The sequence below is a fragment of the Zosterops lateralis genome (assembly GCF_965231275.1).
Source record: "Zosterops lateralis genome assembly, chromosome: 2".
In the NCBI taxonomy this organism is placed as follows: Eukaryota; Metazoa; Chordata; class Aves; order Passeriformes; family Zosteropidae; genus Zosterops; species Zosterops lateralis.
This window is the reverse complement of record NC_139763.1, coordinates 89,143,154-89,163,271: the sequence shown is the minus strand read 5'-3', so window position 1 is coordinate 89,163,271 and position 20,118 is coordinate 89,143,154. Positions and strand designations below refer to the sequence as shown.

The window sequence follows — 20,118 nt, the reverse complement described above, 5'->3', positions numbered from 1 at the left end:
CAATCTCTGAACCACTTTGTAAGGTCCTTGCAAGAAAACACTGAAGAAATACAACTCAACGATACATGCTGGATACACTAGGTTTCTGCTCTTTTACAGGGTGGTAAGATTCCTATCCGATGGACAGCCCCAGAGGCCATTGCTCATCGCATTTTCACCTCAGCCAGTGATGTCTGGAGCTTTGGAATTGTCATGTGGGAGGTGCTGTCATTTGGTGACAAACCATATGGGCACATGACCAATCAAGAGGTAACAGACACTGACTTCAAATGCTGATTTAAAAAATAAACGAGGCATGCAGGGAAAACTTTTGTAAATCTTCCTCAGCCTCCAGTCTTGACTTTCTTTTGAACACATAAGCACTGTGTTTCCCTTCCTGCTAAAAAATCAGTGCAACCAAGTAAAGGCAATAAGTATTGAGGTTTCAACAGCAGTAAGCCAAATTAAAGAGTGTTTAAATCAGTCATGGTATTTGGATCAGGAGATACTTTCTATTGGTTTTGTTTTCTCCTTCCTCTGGTCTGGTGCCTTATGTCTGGTCTCATTCTAGGCTCAGCACGTGCTGTTAAAATTATCCCTAAGAGTCTGGTTCACCTTCTCTCACTGTGTCTGTGCCAGGACCATTTGGTCCTGACTTTTCCTCACCTTTCATGAACATGTCCTTAGTGGCAAATGGGAGCTAAAGTAGTAAAGGACTGAAAATACATGCATATGCCACTTAAGTTTTTGGCATCCCTTGCGTGTCTTGATCCTGTGCCATGCTGCCCTAACCCTGTGTCATACACGTGTAATCTGCACCAACCCCCCCCGGCTACACATTGTGAAGTGGTGAATCGCTGCTCCCAGAGGACTCTGGCTCCTCTTCTGTACTCTCTGCTCTTGACCAGATTTCTCTGTGTCCTCTGTGCAGGTGATGAAAAGCTTAGAGGATGGGTACCGGCTCCCCCCACCAGTGGACTGCCCATCTATCCTCTATGAACTCATGAAGAGTTGCTGGTCACACGATCGGATGAGGCGGCCTCATTTTCAGGAAATCCGGGCACAGCTGCAACATTTCATCTCAAGTCCCCAGCTCCTCCGGCCTGTAGCAGACTTTGATCCCAGGTAAGCAGGCTGTCACCAGAGGAGGAGGGGTTAACTGGGACACTTCACCTTGCTGTCACCAGCAGGAGGAGAGGCAGTGTGAGCAATGCAGACTGGGAAGATGCACCTTGAGTGCTCTGTGTGCAGAAGATAGTGGTCATCTCTCTGTCTCCAGAGGTGGCAGAGGGCAGAGCCATTGGCCTGCCCTGACCTCACTGTGCAGAGAGCAGATTAGTTGGCTCAGCCCTGGCAGAGGGTGCTTGCTTCCCCTTTGGTTACTGTCTCCTAGTGCAGTCCATTTCAGGTGGTTGCCTGGCTAACAAAGGGTTTCTGTGTCTCTAGGGTGACACTCCGTCTCCCCAGCTGCAGTGGGTCCGATGGGATCCCCTACCGCTCCATCCCCGAGTGGCTGGAATCCATTCGCATGAAGCGCTACATCTCCAACTTCCGCACTGCCGGCCTGGACACCATGGAGTCCATTCTGGAGCTCACTGCTGAGTAAGTGCAGGCCAGGCTCCCACAGGGCACCTCAGGCTGTGCTGCAAGTAGCTGTGCTCATCCCTGTGCGATCTAGATGGGCACTCATATTTACTTGGAAGGCTTCTCTCCATCCTTCTCCATGCAGTTAAATGGAAGTGGACTGGCTTCTCGACCTAAAACGGAAGAATCATCCCAGAACTCGAGCAGCCCAAACTGTGAAACTAATTCCCCAACTATCCATGTCCATGCTTGAGGCTTTTCAGGGATCTTCAGTTGCTCTGAGCTCACATCAGATGCAAACAGCAAGGGGAAAGAGTAGATGGCAAACAGATCTCTAACCTGACCGTCTCCCCACCCTTGAAGGACTTTGTAAGATTGTTTCCTTGCCACAAACTCCATATAGATTAGTGATATCCCTCACTCCATCAGCCAGGCACTGTTGTGTCATAGAGCAAATCTTTCTGAGCTCCTCAGGACTCAGAACACAGCTGTGTTATTTTGTCAGGGATGTGCAGCCAGCTCCAACCAGGGCAGTTACATGAAACAAACGAGCAGGCACGGACCTGCTGAAGGATTGAGATATGGTCCCTACCACAAGCTGATTTAATCACAAGTCTTGATTTACTGGGAGCACAGACCTAGCCATGAGGTGGAAGAGGTCAGTTGACTGGGTGGGCAGGGATAGCCAGAGAAGGGCAGGAATATCTAGAAGTTTATTCCCTCTAGAGAAAAGCTAGGTGTATTAGGAGGCACTGAGGGAAAGGAAGCTTTCTGAACTAATGCTTGGTAACAGTTTCTGCCCTTACCCACACCCTTGTCCCTAAGGAACAAGAATAACAATTCATTTTTTCCTTTCTTTTCCCATTTCCTTCAGGGACTTGAAACAGATGGGAGTGTCACTTCCAGGCCACCAGAAGAGGATCTTGTGCAGCATCCAAGGCTTTAAGGAGTGATCAGTCATTGCATTCTTAAGCTTGAAAAATGTCCATCCTTACCAGATATCATTTGGAATCATTCCTATGGTAATTGCTTCCAAATGAGTGACTGGACAAGCAAAGCAAAACAACCAGAACTGAAAAAGCTCATGAGGCAACACCACCTGCTCTCATTTCTGTTCCCCCTTGCTTTAGCTCTACAGCAGCCATCAGTACGTTTCAGAGCACTGGTCTTAAAAACTATTCTCTGTCTTCTGCAGTCCACTTTGTACAGCACTAAGTAGGCTCTGTAGTCCACAATGCTGGAGTTTCAGACCCTCAGTATATCACATGGAATACAAAGTGGGTGGAGGGTGGTGGATAATGTTTTAAGATTGGAGATGAGGGTTCAAGACAGACTGGGACATTCTGGGAGCAGGCACAAGAATAAAGACAGATAGAGATGGCTCCTTTGCTCCTTGGCACCCATTCCTTCTCATATCAGTACCCACTTCAGTCCTTCTTATTTTGCATCAGGAACAAACTATTCAGTCCTTCACAAGGCTGCTGGTAAGGCATATATTTTTTAAATGCAGCTATTCTTGCTGTGAACACCACCCTGTGGTGTACTTCTTTCTTTGGAGGAGACACTGGGAGTAGCACACCCCACTGTAACTTGTGTGATCACATCACCTCAGCATGTTGCTGTTTTGCACATGCACACTTCAGAGGGGAGATTTACATCTCTCCAGACTGCTTAATACCTTTTCTTATGCCATGGACAGAAAACCCTTTACATATCCATTTTTCTCTGCCCCTTTTTAAAAGAGACAATAGTCTTGTTTGGCTGTAATAGGGTACTTGTAACAGAAAAATGTGTAGGTGGTCTGTCTTACTCCTTCTCTGTGGAGGAAATGTTATTATTTATCAGATCTCAATACAGTAATAGTCTGTAAATAATATTTTGTAAATAAACCTGTGGCAGAGCAGGCTGTGTTGGAATTCTTTGGCTTATTTCAAATGTGATTGAGACCTTTAGCATACATATTATAAGTCTCAGAAGGGTCCTTGCATCCAGCTTTAGTTGTTTCAGCCAGTGGTCTTTGTACATTTGACTGCAGATGTGACATCAAAGTGGAATCGCATTAGGATTAAAGGATACCTTTGCAGCTGGTCACTTCAGATTTTTTTTCTTTCAACCCATTTACAGGCATATCTATCTGACATCCAAGTCCACGATTTACAGATCCTATGATTATTCCTAAATCATAAATATTAGCAACTACTGCTGTGTTTGGTGAAATACATGTGAGTAGTACTTCTTTCTCCTGCAGACTAGACTCTCCAGGAGAAAGAAAAATTCTCACTGATATTCCTAAGACTTTCTCCCACTCTGGAAGAGTAGCTACCTCAAGATTTATTTTTCAAGTCTAGGTTGGTGAAGGTGAGTGCTACACATCCAGCAATGTGACTTGCTAGAGATAACAGTGTTTCCATAACTGTATAATACTCTAGATTCTTAAGGCCATAAATTAACACTGCTGCTTCTGGGAAGGCCTTGCTTAACCATAGATGACAGGAGGGCTAAGAAGCAGAGATCTAAAGAACTGCAACCTGATGCAAGAAGGCTGGTTTCTCTTCACCACAGACCATGGCTACTCGAGTCAGTGTAACTATAGCACGAGAGAGAGCTGAAAAGCAAAGCTCTGAGTTTTTAGTGTATCAGTCTCAGTAATAGATGTCTTTAACATGCAGTATAGGTAACCAGTAAATTGGCTACCTGGCAGATACCCAAGCTAGCAGATAAGCCCTGATGAAGCTGGCACAAGATTTTGAGCTTGTCATGCACATGTAAATTTTGGCCTGTCACTGCAGGTGATAAGAGAAGTGGGAGTGGTTGATACATCAAATACATGTGCTGCCATGCAGAAGGACCTTAACAGAGGGGAGAAATGAGAAGAGAGGAGATTTAGGAAGTTGAACCAAGGGAAAGGCAGAACCTCACGACTGTGGAGGAATAGTCTCCTGCACCACTAAAAGCTGGGGACTGGAAGGCAGCTTTGCAGGAAAGGACTTGCAGGTCACTGTGAAAGTTGCACAAGACCTGCAAGGGCTAAAGAGTCCTTAGCAAAAGAAGACAACAGTACCTGAGCTGCATTTCAGCAAATGCATCACCAGTAACTGGAAGGAGGCAATTATTCCTCTTTATTGGTCAGACACCTGATGTGTTGTGTCCAGTTTTGAGGTCCCCAGTACAAACAAGGATACAAACTTAATGGAGCAAGTCCAGTGAAAGGCCACTGTGGTTTTGAAGTGATTAGAGCATCTGACATACAGGGAGAGGGTGAGGGAGCTGGAGGCTGTTCAGCCTCAAGAGGAGAATGTTTGGGTGGCTTTTATCATTGTGTATAAATACCTGATGGGAGTAAAAAAGGAGCCAGACACTCCTCAGTGGTGTCCAGTGAAAGAAGCAGCAGTGAGAACACACCAAAATGCATTTGAAGGTGAGAAAAAAACTTACAGTGAGAGTTGTTAATGCTGGAACAAATTATCCAGGTCTCATCCTCTAAGGTATTAAAAAGCAACCTGCCCTAGTTGACCCTGCTCTGTGCAGGGAGGTCCCCACCAACTTCAAGTGTTAGGAGCTGCTGAATCAGCTGGCCTGGTAGAGAAGAGGCTGTTCAGTTCCATGTCCTCAGGGCGCAGCCAGTAGCAAGCCTGAGCATGTATTCCCAATAGGCACTCATGCACAGAAAATCCCCAAGTATAAAATGTGTGCACGCATATAAACGCACACACACTGTACATGACTGGCCGGAGGCAGAGAGCACAGCAGACATGCAAGCACAGCATAAACAGCCTAATCCTCTTCCCAGCTCTGGCTGATCAGGATGAACCTGTTAGAGGGAAACACACATGTACACGATGGATCCCTCCTGACCTGAGACCAGCCATCCTGCAGTTCTCTCCATGCCCTGGAGTCTGAGCTGCTCTCAGTTGCTGGCAAATCTTCAAGGCCTGCAGTCCTGCTGCAGTGGTGGGCATACATGCACATACATACCCTGGAGCCCTCCAGGAGTTAGCATTAGACATTGGCTCTACCCAGCAGCTGGCTCCAAGATTCCCTGGTCTCCCAGTTGTCCTCACACACAGATGCAAACTCTTCTCTTTCAGCTGGTCTCCAGACCCAAGAGTAGCTCCTGGAAGCTTAAGCAGCTGACTCACACACATCTCCACAGGACTTAGCCAGACCCACAGCCATGCCATGTCCTGGCTCTCTAATCTCTTACCTTACCAGCTACTCTGACTTGATTTTGCCAGCAATAATATATGCACCTACACAACATGCATGCACTCAGGTCTGTCCAGTTGCTGGCATTTAGATCCACTTGCACAGAACAGATTCCATGCACAAGGAACAGAAAAAAAAAAGCTATTACGAAGACAGGACAGACTGCACTGATGACACACAGGGCATGGCCAGACAAGAGTACTGTGTACGTGCAGCCACCTCCTTCTGTGCTTTTTTCCTGAGTTTCTCCCATGGTGCTTCCCATCCTCGATCACTCCTGTTTCCTGCCTTTGATCTCCCCCCTACACATCCCATGCCTCTCAGAGGAGAAACCACCCTTTAACCCACAAGGTAATCCATTCCCATTGACTCCACTGGATAGGTCTTCTACCCAGGATATGGTCCTCTGACAGCTCTGGGAGGACCCAGAATTAGTGCCTCTCTATCCTAGCATTGTTCTCTGTGCTCTCTGGGTGTTTGTGGGCACAAGCTTTTAATAACATGGTCTAGAGAAACAACCTCTCACAACAACGCCTACAAACTAGCAACAACTACAGTAAGAAAAATAAATATATAATTCATTCTCTATTCATTCTGTAGAAAACCTCAAGACATTTACTGGATCAATTTGCAAGGAGTCATTAAAGATTCTCCCCAGACTGGGAAGAGATCAAAAGTAGGTTTCATGTCTCTGAAGTGTAGAAACATTGGTGCTTACAACAAAGAGGAGATTCACCTGCAGTGACCATCACTATAGCATGCTTAGAACCATAAACATCAAGGACAAACATTCTGAAAAGCAATAGTTAGAGGCAAAGCAAACAAAATGTGCACTTTTATTACAATCCATCTCACTGGAATATCCACCTCCTTGTCATACATGAAGCAGACTACAATATTGCTGTACTGAACTGCAGTCTTCCACTGCTTTAAATGAGAGCTACTCTTCAGGAACAGAAAAATAGGAGTCTGGAAAGGAGACCCAAAGGTGGAGAGAGAAAGGCCCCATTCAGACTCCTGATCTCTGGAGGGTGGGTGGAATAGTCTTATATACATTTGGCAATGTCTAAAAAAGCTATACAATGGCAGTTCTGCTGCCAAAGACAGCAACTCTCATGGGTGGCTGAACAAATACCAGCAGACACAGGTTAATGGAAAAAACCACACATTTTATTGAATGCAAACAGTGGTTGGACAGTGTTGCTATTCAAAAGAGTTGTTCAGTTTGAGACAGTTTCTAGTCCAGGAAACGGGGCTCGGTGCAGTAACACTTAGAGCCAGACAGTACATTGCAATTACACCGCAGCTTTCACCAACAGCAGTGAGAGAAACCCTACTGGAACAGGAGACATTCCTCAGTCTGCTGAATCCTAATCCACGCACTGAGACGCCTCCTCACCATGTGCTGCCCGTCCTTTTGACGGTCTGTATTTGTAAACATGCATTCTTTGGACTGCTTTGCTACTCTGGTTCCCAGCCTGGCTGTCCAGAAACCACACTGGGAAATGATTCATTTTGGGAAGGGGAAAATTATAAAAAAAAAAAAAAGTTTCCAAACTCAGCAACAGAGTAGTATTTCAAACACTGCCAGTTTAATCTGGCTAAGAAAAAAAATGACAAGACAGTTAATCAGTAAAATCCATTAGAGACAGAAAAACTATAGCAGGTTAGCTTTTTCCAGCAACAGTAACAGATTCCCACTACTTTTTGCCTCCACACTCTAACCCAGGTGAGGGAGCAGGCAGAGGGAGACATCCTGATAAGGAGGTGTTACAAGATATAAAATAAAAGACAGAAAGTGGTGCCGAGATGCAGGCTTCCACCTTCTCAAATTAAATCATCGTTCTTGGCTCCATGGAACTGCAGAATGCTCTCAGCCCTTCCCAGCACCTGCCACCAGGTCTTTCTTGCTTCTTCCACCAGGCGGTGGTGGAGGTCTGATCCTTCTCCTCCAGAGTCTTGAGGGAACAGCAACTGTGCACTCACCTTGATCACAGCCCCCAGCCTGGAATATGCAGTGGCCAGGAAGCAGTGACAGGAGAAGAGGCCTTTTTCTTGGTGGGTGTGCAGAGTGAAGTCTAGGAGCAGTGAATCCTACACGAGTAAAAAACTGCGCTGGCATAGTCTCCATTGGTAGCAGTGTGCCTTGTCAGGCAGAGGGGTGGGTAGGACAATGGCAGGGAGGGGAGGAGTATTGAGTGCGGGGCTCTCGATGGAACACCCGCTCCGAGCTCCTCAGCGCGCTGTTTTTGCACGGACGGTGTGACACTTGATACACAGCACGTGCCCATCCAGAGGAAAGCATCCATTCTCGTCTGCTTCAATAGACAGGGGCTTCCCACAGTCCTAAACAGGAAAAGAAGAGAAGAAGGAAGGAGCTCAGCGATGGCCAAGAACAGGGTGAAGGCATTCAAGGACGTAAGAAATGCCCCAGGGGGTCAGGATGATCGCTCACAGCCCACTGCTCTGCTCCCGGGGGTGCTAATGGGAGATGCTGTCTTGAGGAGAGAACAATCCCAGCAAGTTCCCCTCCGATACACAGCTGATGTATTGGGGCGTTCCTGTATTCATGACTGTGAATGTCTAATCCTTTTCTGAACATGGTTCAAAACCACTCCAGATTCATTCAAAACAACTTCAGTGTTTGGTCAGCGTAGACAATAAATGTGCTCAGTTACTGGTGATGGGCATGGGAGACATGGAAGGAGTGGGGCCACCAGGCTTACCTCACACTTGTAACATTTCATGTGGAAATTTTTCTCCAGTGCAACGACACGCACGGTCTCATCCTTTCCAGGCTCTGGCATGATAGGTTCACTACAGACTGAGCAGCGTGGAGCATACTTCCTACAACACAGAACCGTGGAGGAGAGACCATGAACACCGTGGTGACATACAAGGCAGGCTTCTTAGAGCTGTTAAACGGCATTAGCAGCAGAGGAATAATAAATGTTAAGGTGGAAAGACATCTTAATACTTTGCTGACTCATTTTTAACTTCATGTCCGACAGATGATATGGGCAACCCAATCCCATACTGCAGCAAAAGGAAGCAGGTGTGAGGGAATCTGCCTTCTCTCACACATTACATGCATGTGCTCTCCCCATACCTGTGGTAGTCATCCACACAGTGAGGCTGGTTGGACTGGTCCACAATGAAGGAGGTCCCCTCCAGGGGGGTATGGCACATCACACAGGTGAAGCACTGGGGATGGTAGGAGTTACCAGTGGCCTTCAGCATCCGGTCTGTGATGGTCTGCTTGCAGACACTGCACTTTTCCAAGGTGCTCTGAGCCCAAAGAAAACAAGTAAGACACGTGAATATCATCTGCCACCCCTGTGAGGCTACACCACATAAAGCAAAGATGGAAGGAGGAAGGGAAAGCGAGAGAGAAACACAGGGAGCTCAGTTCTCTCCAGCAGCTTTCACCCCTGTGACTCACAGCATAGCAGTCCTCACAGAAGGGCTTCTCATCCACATTGTAGAACTGCTGCCCCTGCAGCTGCTTCTCACATTTGAAGCAGGTGAAGCATTCCACATGGAAGAGGCGGTCCAGGGCCTTCACAGCTGGCTGGGTTCGTGACAGGGGCTTCCGGCAGAAGCCACAGAGTTCTGTCAGTGGAAAAAGAAAGGGATCAGGAGAGATGAAAAACCCACTAGAGTCTTAATCTTACTGCTGTCCATTGTGAGAACGCACCAGAAGTTGCAGCCTCTGCTGGGGGTGGATGCTCCATATCCTTCATTAATTTCTGGGTCAACTTCTCCAGCTCTTCTACCTCCTTCATTGTCAGACAGGAATTCCCCCTAGGGGGATCTGCACTGGAACCTGTGGGTCTATGCTGCAAGAAGAGGGAACATTCAATCCCAAAGCACAGACTCCCTCTCTCACCCTGCCCCTAATAAACCTATTTCTCTTGCCTTTACAGGTTCTCTCTGTTCATCTCTAGGAACAATCTTCCACCCACTGTGCTTGATTTTTTCCACCTCTACATGAGGTCCTCCACCACTATCTCTATAGTTAGATACTCTCTTATATATAGATATATAGTAGATCACTCTTTTTCAGATGGGTAACAGCCTCCCATAGCGTGGGGCAGATCTGCCCTCATCCTCCCAACTTCACTCCTGACGTGCCTGTCCAAAGACACAAATCCCATGGTTCTTTCTCCTTCCCTTACCATGTCTTTTGCAGCAGCAGGTTGTTCTGTTGGGCGTGGCTTCTCCTGCACTTGGGGTCTTTCCCTCTGCTGGGCATAGGTGAAATTGGGGGGTTGTGGTCGAGAGGAAGGGCCTGAAGGTGAAGGGGCTGTGAACTGAGTTTGAAGGGAGGTAGGGTATCTTGTAGAATTTGAGGGAGCCACTGGAACATTGTCACCTGATTTGGACACAGACTTAGGAGAGCCAGCAACAGGAGATGGGGTGAATTTAGGGGAAGGCTGAGCAGAGGAGAGAGAGGGGGGTGGAGGGACTGGTGCTTGGGGCTCCTTGCGTTGCTGTGGGGCTCCCCATGGGGTTGGAGTGGGGTTCAAATCCACTCCAGAAGGCTTGAAAGATGAGCTTCCACTTGGCTTTGGTGTGAACTTGGAAGGAAAAGAATGAGGAGTATCTTTGGGTGCAGATGGTATATCCACAGGGGCTTTTGGGGCCAATGGCTTCTCCAGAGAACCTGTGGATCCCGGAGTTATCTGTAAAGAGAAGCAGTAGAGAGAAAACAGACAGGTATCAGCAAGGTGGAAGAAAAAACATACCATCTATAGCAGTGAGTCAGCCAGCAGCTGTCCCAGACTCGGAACACGAGGAGTTTCCACACTGTGACATATTCAGCAGAACTGACAAGCTGCAAGATCCATGCTTTCTGGTCCTTCACCAACACTTCAGTGCTATGGCTTATCCAGACATTTAAATCTTCACCAGCACAATCCTCACTACCTCTGTTCAGCAAACCAGTCATCTCTTCTTCTACCTGCAACATTCTGGCCAGCTCACCCGAGATTTGAAGGGATCATTCTTCTCCATGTCATCCAACATTACAGACAGTGAGTCAATCTCAAGATCAATGCTGCTCATCTTGCCACGTACCTACATCGCCATCCATAAGGAAAAAGGGAGCAGAGCATGTAACAGGAGCAGCCAGAGACATGGGTGTATCATTCCCTTACAGTAGCATATTTTGATCCTTTGGACTGTGGTACAAATCTGCCCTTTGCTTTGAATGGACAAAAAGCTGGTGAGGATGAACAGGACACAGTCTCAAAGGTCTACAAACAGTGGAAAAATGCACAGCCCAAGTAAGATCTCAGACAGATTTAGGTAGGAAAAGACATGTGGATGTCTGTAGTCCAACACTCTGCTTGCAGCAGGGCTAATTCCCAAGCAACACCAGGTTGCTCAGGGCCCTGTCCAGATGATTTCACAACATTCCCAATGATGCAGGTTCCCCAGTCTTTCTAGGTGCACATGCCAGCAATGAGCCACCCTTGGAGTGGAACAAGGTTTTCTTCTGTCCAAGAGGAATTTCCCTTGCCACAACTTCTGTCCATTGCCTCTTGTTGTGCCTGAGTAAGAAGAATCTGTCTTCTCTCCAGCCCTCCTTTAGGTCATGCAGAATCCAGTCAGATCCCTGCCTTGGAAGCCTGCCTTGGAAGATCTGCTCCAACCCCCAAAGGCGGCTGTGACCTTTCACTGGATTGCATCTCACTCAATATTCCAGAGGGGTTATTATACTGGAGAGCCTGACTGGATAAAGTCCTCCAAGATACAGCCTCACTAGCACAGAAGGGAGGAGCATTCATCTCTGTACTTCCCTCCTAGGACTGGATACAGTCCTCCAAGTGCAGCCTGGTGTGTGGTTGGCCTTTACTGCCACAAGGGCACATTGCTGGCTCACATTCAATTCACTGTCCACCAGGAACCAGGTCCTTCCCCACTGGAAGAGCTGCAACCCAGCCAGCTGACCCTAACTTGTGCTGGTCCACAGGCTGGTCCAAGGATGCCACTCACTAGATCAGGCTGGTAGCATTTCTTGCTTTCTCAGATCTCAGGGCTTCCTGCTGCTGAGTTCAGACAGCAGCGAGAAGCTGTCCCAACTCACAGAGCATCTATCACACAAACCCCACATTTCCTTGGACTGCACTCACCTGTGGGGCAGGAACCTTGCTCACAGGTCCTTCATCGAACATTGGTGGAGGAGGAGGAGGAGGTGGAGAAGGAGGAGAAGGAAAAGCTTCTTCAGGGGCTGGTGGAAAAGGCTCTTCAAAGGGTGGTGGGGGTGGTGGAAATGCACAGTTTGAGGAGAAACTTGCATCATCCCCAGGTGGAGGAGGAGGTGGCAGTGGCAGGTCTATGGGGGAGAATGAAAATAAAAGCAACTTCAGATCATTTGTTACTCCTAGCCAGAAGGGCTCTTGAAGGTATTGCAGCAAGCAGAATTACAGAATCACAGAGTGGTTTGGGATGGAAGAGACCTTAAAGAACATCTAGTTTGAACCTCACTGCCGTGGGCAAGGATGCCACTCACTAGATCAGGATGCTCAGGGCCCCATCCAGCATGACCTTGAACACTTCCAGAAACAGAGCATCAACCTCTCTGGGCAACCTGTTCCAGTGCCTCACCACCCTCTGAGTAAAGAATTTCTTCCTGACATCTAATCTAAACCACTCCTCTTTCAGTTTAAAACCCCTGTCTTTTTGCTACCTGTACACAAAGTCTCCATCTCTCTTTTATAAAACCTTCTTAAGGTAGTAGAGGATCACAATGAGTTCTCCCCAGAGCTTTCTCTTCTCTGGGTTGACAAACCTCAGCTCTCCCAGCCTGTCTTCCTAAAAGAGGTGCTCCCACCTTCAGATCATCTTTGTGGTCTCTTTTGGCTTCACTCCAACAAGTCCACATCTTTCTTGTGCAGAGGACCCCAGAGCCAGATGCAGCATTCCAGGTGGGGTCTCACAAGAGTGGAGCAGAGAGGCAGAATCCCTCTCCCACCTGCTGGTCACACCCCTTTTGATGCAGCTCAGGATTCCATTTGCCTTCTGGGCAGTGAGAGCACATTGGTTTCCCTGGACTCAGGGGACCTCAGCACCCATCAAGGACAACTGAACTCCACAGGCTGATCTTCACCTTGTCCAAAGCTTTTCATAATTATTTAACCTTTCCTCAGTAGGTGCTGCTATTAGTCACTGGGAAGAGTTGTTGTGTATTTGGGAAACACGTCTGGCTATGCTCTTTCCCACTCCTTGTTTCATTCCTTGGTCCCCAGCATACCCTTCCCTTGCCAGTAACTGGCTCAGATTACTGAACACAGGGTAGCATCCATGGAATGCCAGTGGACAACCCAGGACCCTGGAGAGCTGGTGTTTTTACACAAAAATAAGCTGGCATCTCACAGCAGGATAGCAAGCACTACAAGAAACAAGGCAGGTGGGGGGAAAGCAAGTTGGATCAATTACCCCGATGTGTATAAATAATCCTTGAAAGCCTTTGGTTTTTCTTGGGAGTAAAACCAGCTTTGATTTTTGAGGCTAGTGTCTTCACGCCCAATGCACATTAGAACATGAGACATTTTCCAAAACCCTTTTAAAGCAGGCTGAAAGGCACCAGAGCACCTCAGTTTTCTAGAAAACACCATTGCTTCCACCTGTTCACATACGCCAAAGATGCGGAACAGGCAAAACCAACCATTTTCTACTAGAACACAGACAAATAAATGTGAATCCTCTTCCCTTCACCACACAGAGGAGAAAGCATACTCTTATCAACCACACAGCAAAGAACATGGAAGATGAGAAGGTATAACTTTCACATGCCTTCATCCAGACACTCATCTCTCTTCCCAGCTAGCCCCAGTGAGCAGTAGGGTGAAAGACCAAACTTTTCGCTCCAGCTACTCCAAGTGCATCTTTTAACAGCATTAATCAAATTACGTCATCTTTATATCCTGCTGTTGTCAACAGGCTTTATAAGGACTTCTTATCTGTAACCTGAGGGAGACAGTACTGCCCTTTTAGAAAATGAAAGCCAAAAATCTTATTAGCCTCTGGAATGCATAAACTGCCCTGGTATGCAACACCTCTTCCAAGCTTTCTCCTGCTGCAGAAATTCTGCTGGGGGGAGGGAGTAATACTATGTATTTTTTTTTCTTTGAAATTACAGTTTGGGATCAAGCTTGTATGTGCTTGTCTTTTCGTTATTGAAACCATAAGAAACAAAACCCTGATTTGTCGTCACACTGTTTCAGATGCACTAAAAGCCTATTCAATGAATTATTCACAGGATGAAGTTCCTCACAAAGTTGTTATACCATATTTACAAAATAATCAATACTAAATGTAACATTCCTCACAGCAATACTAAGTTAGCCATCCTGTCATTGAAGACAAAGAGCCCAACTACCACAGCTCTGTATCATACTACATTTTGTTTGGGGAGTGTATAAGAAAGGCACAGAAGCACTGAAAATATGCACCAGAGAAGAATCAAATCAGACACATTTCTCTCATGACTAAGTGTTGGTGGCTCATCTGTACTTCAGATGTCTTGCTGGCAGCCCTTACCCAATGATGACACAGCAGCTTATGACAAATGGTTCTTTTGCTAGTTTTTCTGTTTAGTTACTCCATAATGATCACTTTAATGATGGAGAAGCAGAGCAAGCAACACCTAACGCTCCACTCATGCTCTATATTGAAAAATAATTTTTAACATCCATTTGTCTACTTCAGCTAATATTTGTGTCAGTTTGAGACCTTCTGCCAGACACATCCCTCATCCAGACAACTCCAGCAGAAAACGACAAGTCCTAAGACGGGGACCTTGGTTTCCACAGACACAAGATTCCAGTCAACAACATACAAGAAATAAGTCATCAGAGTTAGCTGGTACAATTTTAGGAGGCAGAAGTACCAGCATGTCCTTAAGACATGGGAAAAACAGTTTAATCACTTTTCTTCTCTAAGCACAGGACCAGTCTTCCGATCAGGAAGGTCAGCTGCCCACTAACTTAAGCATGCTAACCTAGAAAATATCAGTGTTCGAGTCTCTGCTAAACAGTGAAAGAAAAGAAATTTAAACCAGCAGCTGGCATTCCTTGAACATGTGTGTCCCAACTGAGGCACACCCTTTACTCAACAGAGCCTTGGGGAAATAGGCAGTACCAAGGATTAGCAAAGGGTCCCTACAGAAATTTCTGGTGTCCCCATGCTGATCATGAGTTCAAACTACAGTCACACAACCAGTAACCTGCATCTTGAAGGACACAAAACCAACCAAGCAACAAAATATGGAACAAAAAAAGACCTCTCTACCATGGCAGGAAACAAAAAAAGGCCACACACACACAAAAAAAAAAAAAAGAAAAAAAGAAATAAGAAAACCACAGTGAAACAAGAAGTCACTCTGCACAGGAAAACCCAACCCAAACCACTAGGAAAAAGTACAGAACTGTAGAAACCATACAAACTAAACTCTAAGTCTCACTTCCTGTTTATCATCGCTGCCACTATTTTTTCATGCAATTATTTCTCCCTTCTTTTTTCCAGCATCAAAAGATGGCAATTGCAGAGTCCACAAGGACAGTCAGAGATAACCAGCTTGAGCTGGAACTAATCAACAAGAAGGAGAACAGCGTGATTCATCACTATCAGGGTCAACTTCTCTGCAACATACTTGCTCTCAGACATGCTGGCCAGAAACCGACTGCAATTACACAACTGTGCACCCAGGGAATACTCAGAAAAATCCACTGCATTCCTCCAGCATCAGTGCGGTGCAGGACAGCCTCCCTCATCTTTCCTGATGGACAGACTATGTACTTTGAGATCTCTTTTCAATCCATTCATCTCGTTACGGAACCTGCTAGCCTCTACAGCAAGAATATCCATCAGTTATGCCCTTATTCTTATATTCAGCCCAGCTACAAACCTCCCGCCCTGAGAATTCAGAAATGCATATTCACATCTGCCTTGCCAGGCTTCACCTACCTTCTGCCAGCAGGGACACGGGTGGTACTGGAATCTCCCCCACCTTCCCTATCTGGGCCCGCTGGGCACCAGGACCAGGAGGTGGGGGCAGCGATGGCTCTGATGCACCCCCAGCCTTGAAGGGGTTCACCTTGGGTTTCGGGGCAACCACAGGCGCAAACTTCTTCTGTGGGTTGTAGAAGGAAGGGGTAGAGATGTTGATGCTGACTGTGGACGTCATGCGGGTCCCTGGGGCACCTGGGGAGGCCATCTTCTCAGCACCTGGCGGGAGGGCAGAGGGAGGAAACACATATGAAGTCACCCTTGGGCCAGAGTGGAAATTAATGGAGAACGACATGTGAAACAAAGGGATACAGGAATTTAACTCAGGCCAGAGGCTGAGGTGCCTGAGCTGTGCACTTACAAGACCAGCACAGGAAAAATGAAGAACAGAAACTGCAGACAGCTCGAATGAGCCATCGCATTTCACCATTTCAACTCGGGATGGCATTAACCACAAACGGGTTCACAACAGAGAAAACCACCACGCTGGAGCTTCCGTGGCGACCAGAAGGAAGGCGATCCCCTGCAGCCCCAAGGATGCCCCCAGAAGTGGAGCCAGCATTTCCTCCTGCCCTTTACCCGGTATCTCCAGCCGGCTCCTCTCGAGCTCAGCCTGTGGCAGCGCCAGCCAGCAACGCCCCCTCTCCCCGGCACCCGCACCCTTTACCTGCAGGCCCCTCCATGCCGCCGGAGCGGCTCGGCAGGGCGGCACAGGGTCTCCCGGAGCCGGGCGATGCCAGCCCGTGTGTCCCGCCCGCTCCGCTCCGCCCCCGCCAGGAAGCGCTCCCCGGATGCCGCCGCCCCCCGGGCTGACCCCGCACATCCAGCGGGATGCCCGGCTACCCGGGGAACGCCGGCTTTCCCGAGGAGAGGCGCATCCCCTGCACTCCTCCCTGCGCTCCTGCCATCCAGGCCAGCAGAGCTCACCCGCGCTAGAAGCCTCCATGGAGCCAGACGCTTTGTTGTAAAGCCTGGCGTGCCCACAGCCCCGCTAACACCCCAGCACAATAGGGCTGCCGTCAGCACAGGGGCTCCGTGCCAGCTTTTCACGGTGGCATGTCCGAGTCGGTGCCCCTCCGCTCTGCCGGCCCCTCGCACGGACAAAAACAGCTGCGGCCACAGACAGCCCTGGTGCCACAAACATCCGCCCACCCCGCTTAACCCCTGGCTGCTGGAAAAACCCGCACGGCCCATTCCAAGCGCTCCCACGACTCAGCGCAGGGTGACACCATGTAGCAACAACCTGTCACAGCTCCCCCAGGTCACAGGCGAGCGGCAACGCAGACAAACAAAGTCCACAAAGTCCGCGCTGCTGAACTTTTCCTTCCCTTTGTGCAGCGCTGATAAGGTGTGTACACTTGGACAAGTCTTCTGGGAGCTCCAAAAGGAGAATGAGGCTGCAATAAGCACGAGCCAAAAAGCTGTGCTGAGCATTCCCTCTGGGTTAAGAATGGGAAAGGGCCAAGGCAGAAGAGTAATTAGCAAGGCCTGTCCTCACTCCTCCAAACTTTTAGGGGTCAACAGACTTGCCAGTCAGAAGGGACTGACCAACTCCCTCCATTCTGCACCACCAAGCTGCAGAAGCTGTTAAAAAGACACCCAGCCTTTCTTTAGAGACTTTTGCCTCATGCTCCACTATTTCACTGGGGTGTAATGAACCACTTTGGCAGTAGTTCTATCAGATTTGACAGCATTGTGAGCAGAACACTAGAGTGACAATGTCACTTCTAATCACGGACTTAGTCAACACACAGTCTGGGGACATTGGCTGCTTGGCAAAAAAAAAAAATAATCCACTGGCTTTGCAAGCAGCAGCTGCATCTCCCTTGGCCCAAAGCAGCCCATTTCCCGGGATGCTGTGTCGCACTTGGGCACTTTCTGCTCAGGGCTGTCTCCGCCCAGCAGCTGCCCCAGCTCATCCTCATGTTGGGTTATCGGTCCACCCACACACAGACCAAACCGGCTGAGAAAGCTTGGCCTTGCAAAGAGTCACCCCCTCCAGCCCTGGGGCGCTGCCAATGCCATCTGAGCCCAGCAGGAACACACAGCTCGCACAGGTCCTGTGGCGCAGTTTGGGAGAGCTGTGGGAGAGGGAGTGTCACGCCAGGAGAGCTAATCTCAAATCTTTCTCATCCTCACATTTGCCCCGAGGGGAGAGATTTTTCTACCTGCTGTAACAGCATGTAGGATGACTCAAGTGGAGCTATGAAGAAAGATGCCCTGAAAGGACACAGTCGGGATACCTAAGTTGGCTCAAACACAGTTTCTTCCTTAGAGCAGGAAGGAGGAGGACAAAACCAAGGGACACCTCCTTCAGCAAGAGGATCAATTCCCAGAAGGTCTCATGGTGGGTCTGCCACCTGTTACACACCCAGACAGCTTTCACTTCTTTGATGCTGTGACACCACTCTCAACAGCTCTGCTCCTTTCAGGCTGGGAAAAGCAGAAGGAACCTGAAGAAGTAGAGTGACCTTTATCATTTCTCTTGGTAAAAGCAGTTTGGTAGCAGCCACACTGGGAGCCCCTATAGCTCCACACATCATATCTGTACTTCCCCCATCGGCCAACTTCCTTCCAATTGAGGGGAGTCAGAAGAGAACAAAACAAAACAAAAAATCCACCCCAAACCCAAAAACCCACCAAAAAATTCCCACAAACAAACAAGAATATTAAGAACAGATTCAGGAGTTATGCTGCTTTTCAGCTAGAAAGTTCTCCCAGCCTGGCCCAAAGTCACAAAGCTTCAAAGAGAGCAAAGTCTATCAGCTATGCAAGCTGCAAGGTAAAGCCTCAAAGCAGCCGGGCTGGGGGAGGGGGTTATTCGGAGCTACTAACTTCCCTCATAGATGCTGGGCTTGCCTCCTCCTTATGCAAGGGAGGGAAGAAAAACCTGGGGAAAACTCCAAAAAAAAGCTATGCAAACATATGTAAAACGCTACAAAGTTTGCAAGCACTTTCTCAGGGCACTCCCAGGGAGACAGAGAAACTCATAAATTAGGCAAATCTCACGCACAAAGGGCCCCAGATTCCTCTCTCTCTGTCGAGCACATCTGGAAAAAGGCTCGCGAGGTGTCTCGGTCATCCATGAGCACACAAAAGAAAGCCTGTCCCGAGCGGAGCCGGCAGCACCCCCTCCCTCCCTCCCTCTCCCCCTCCCTGCTGCTGGGGCTGTGCGGGAGCGCCGAGCCGCCTCCATTCCACAGCGAGAGAAGAAAACTCACCGCACACACACATAAATACACACACACACACACACACATACAGGCGAACCTGCCTTTACTGCAGAGGGCCAAGCACCCCCGTCCCCCGAGCCAGCAGGGAGAGCCAAGGGCTGTGTCCGAGGCGCGGAGCGGCAGGAAACCCGCACCACCTCCGGGGCCAAGGACAAAGGCTTTTTCACCGAGCCGAGCGCACAGACTCACCTCGGGGGGAGCGGGAAATGCCACCCCCGGCGCTGGGGCTGTCGGGGCTGGGCTGGGCTGGGCTGCCCCGGCCCGCCGGCAGCAGTGGCAGCAGCAGCGAGAGGCGGAGAAGCCGCCGAGCCCCGGCGCTTCCTCCCGACTCGCGAAAAAAGCCTCGCCCAGGCAAAGTTGTTTGACCATAAAAGGCGCGGGGCCGCGGCACAGCTGAGCTCACTCGCTGGGGAATGTGGCAATGAGGTAACGGGGGCCGGGGCTTGCCGGGGCAGCGGCCCCGGGCTCTGCCCGCGGGGAGGGGGCCAGCGCTCTGCCCCGTCCCGTCCCGTCGGGGTTTTCCCCTGCCCCCCGCTCCTCCCGCCTGCCCTAACCTGGGAGCTGCCCCCAGCCCGCGATTGCACTTCCAGTCGCTGAGCTGGATTTTCGGAAGGAATGCGGTGAGTCAGGGTCCCTGCTGGCCTCCTCCTCCCCGGCCGAGCCAGCTGTGAGAGCATCTGACTCACGCTGCCCCGATCTGCCAGAAATTAAAGCAAACATCGGATGACTCCACCGTGCAGAAAAGCGACTTGTTCTTGTACTGGCTGCAAGGCAAACACTATGAGCTGGTTTATATCTAACACTATGCACACGAATTGCTTTGTTGGATTGCCAGTGCTGCACATGGGTTTTATTTTTGTCCCAGTGCTCGCCTGGGGCTTAGCCCGCTGTAGAACAGGGGCAGCCTGACCCAACCCCACAGAACGTAATTTTCAGCCCCAGCCTTTGTTGCTTCTCCTTGCTGCAGAGCCACTCACGAAGGAGGAGCACCAATAAAGACGTTTCCTGTGCAATCATTGTGTTTGACTTTGGAATCTGGCCTTAATATCGGGGTTAATACCCCTACTATTGCAAGTTGCCTGGAAAATTACAGTATTTGGTA

General features: G+C 48.8%; 2 protein-coding genes across 7 annotated transcripts in view; one reads left to right on the top strand and one right to left on the bottom strand.

The window, feature by feature from the left end:
• EPHA1 (EPH receptor A1) overlaps positions 1-3,629 on the top strand; it is a 34,226-nt gene extending 30,597 nt beyond the window's left edge. For both annotated transcript variants that reach the window (XM_083883557.1, XM_083883556.1), the window contains exons 15-18: positions 100-249; positions 911-1,104; positions 1,426-1,581; positions 2,438-3,629. In XM_083883557.1, coding sequence (XP_083739683.1) covers positions 100-249; positions 911-1,104; positions 1,426-1,581; positions 2,438-2,516 — 579 coding nt within the window. In that variant the 3' untranslated portion in view covers positions 2,517-3,629. The remainder of the gene's footprint in view (positions 1-99; positions 250-910; positions 1,105-1,425; positions 1,582-2,437) is intronic.
• Positions 3,630-6,917: 3,288 nt separating this feature from the next.
• ZYX (zyxin) lies at positions 6,918-19,736 on the bottom strand (the record flags this gene model as incomplete). 5 transcript variants are annotated; one of them, XM_083885314.1, is made up of 10 exons in its annotated part: positions 6,918-8,115; positions 8,496-8,616; positions 8,879-9,057; positions 9,212-9,381; positions 9,467-9,608; positions 9,948-10,454; positions 10,756-10,848; positions 11,907-12,109; positions 15,742-16,002; positions 19,571-19,736. In XM_083885314.1, the coding sequence occupies 10 exons, from the start codon at positions 19,734-19,736 to the stop codon at positions 8,005-8,007; spliced, it is 1,953 nt and encodes a 650-aa protein (XP_083741440.1). In that variant the 3' UTR covers positions 6,918-8,004. The 5 variants fall into 5 exon arrangements, with proteins under 5 accessions (XP_083741440.1, XP_083741444.1, XP_083741441.1 ...); XM_083885318.1 differs by lacking the exon at positions 19,571-19,736 and adding an exon at positions 19,206-19,326; XM_083885315.1 differs by lacking the exon at positions 19,571-19,736 and adding an exon at positions 18,797-18,891.
• Between the last annotated feature and the right edge of the window lie 382 nt (positions 19,737-20,118).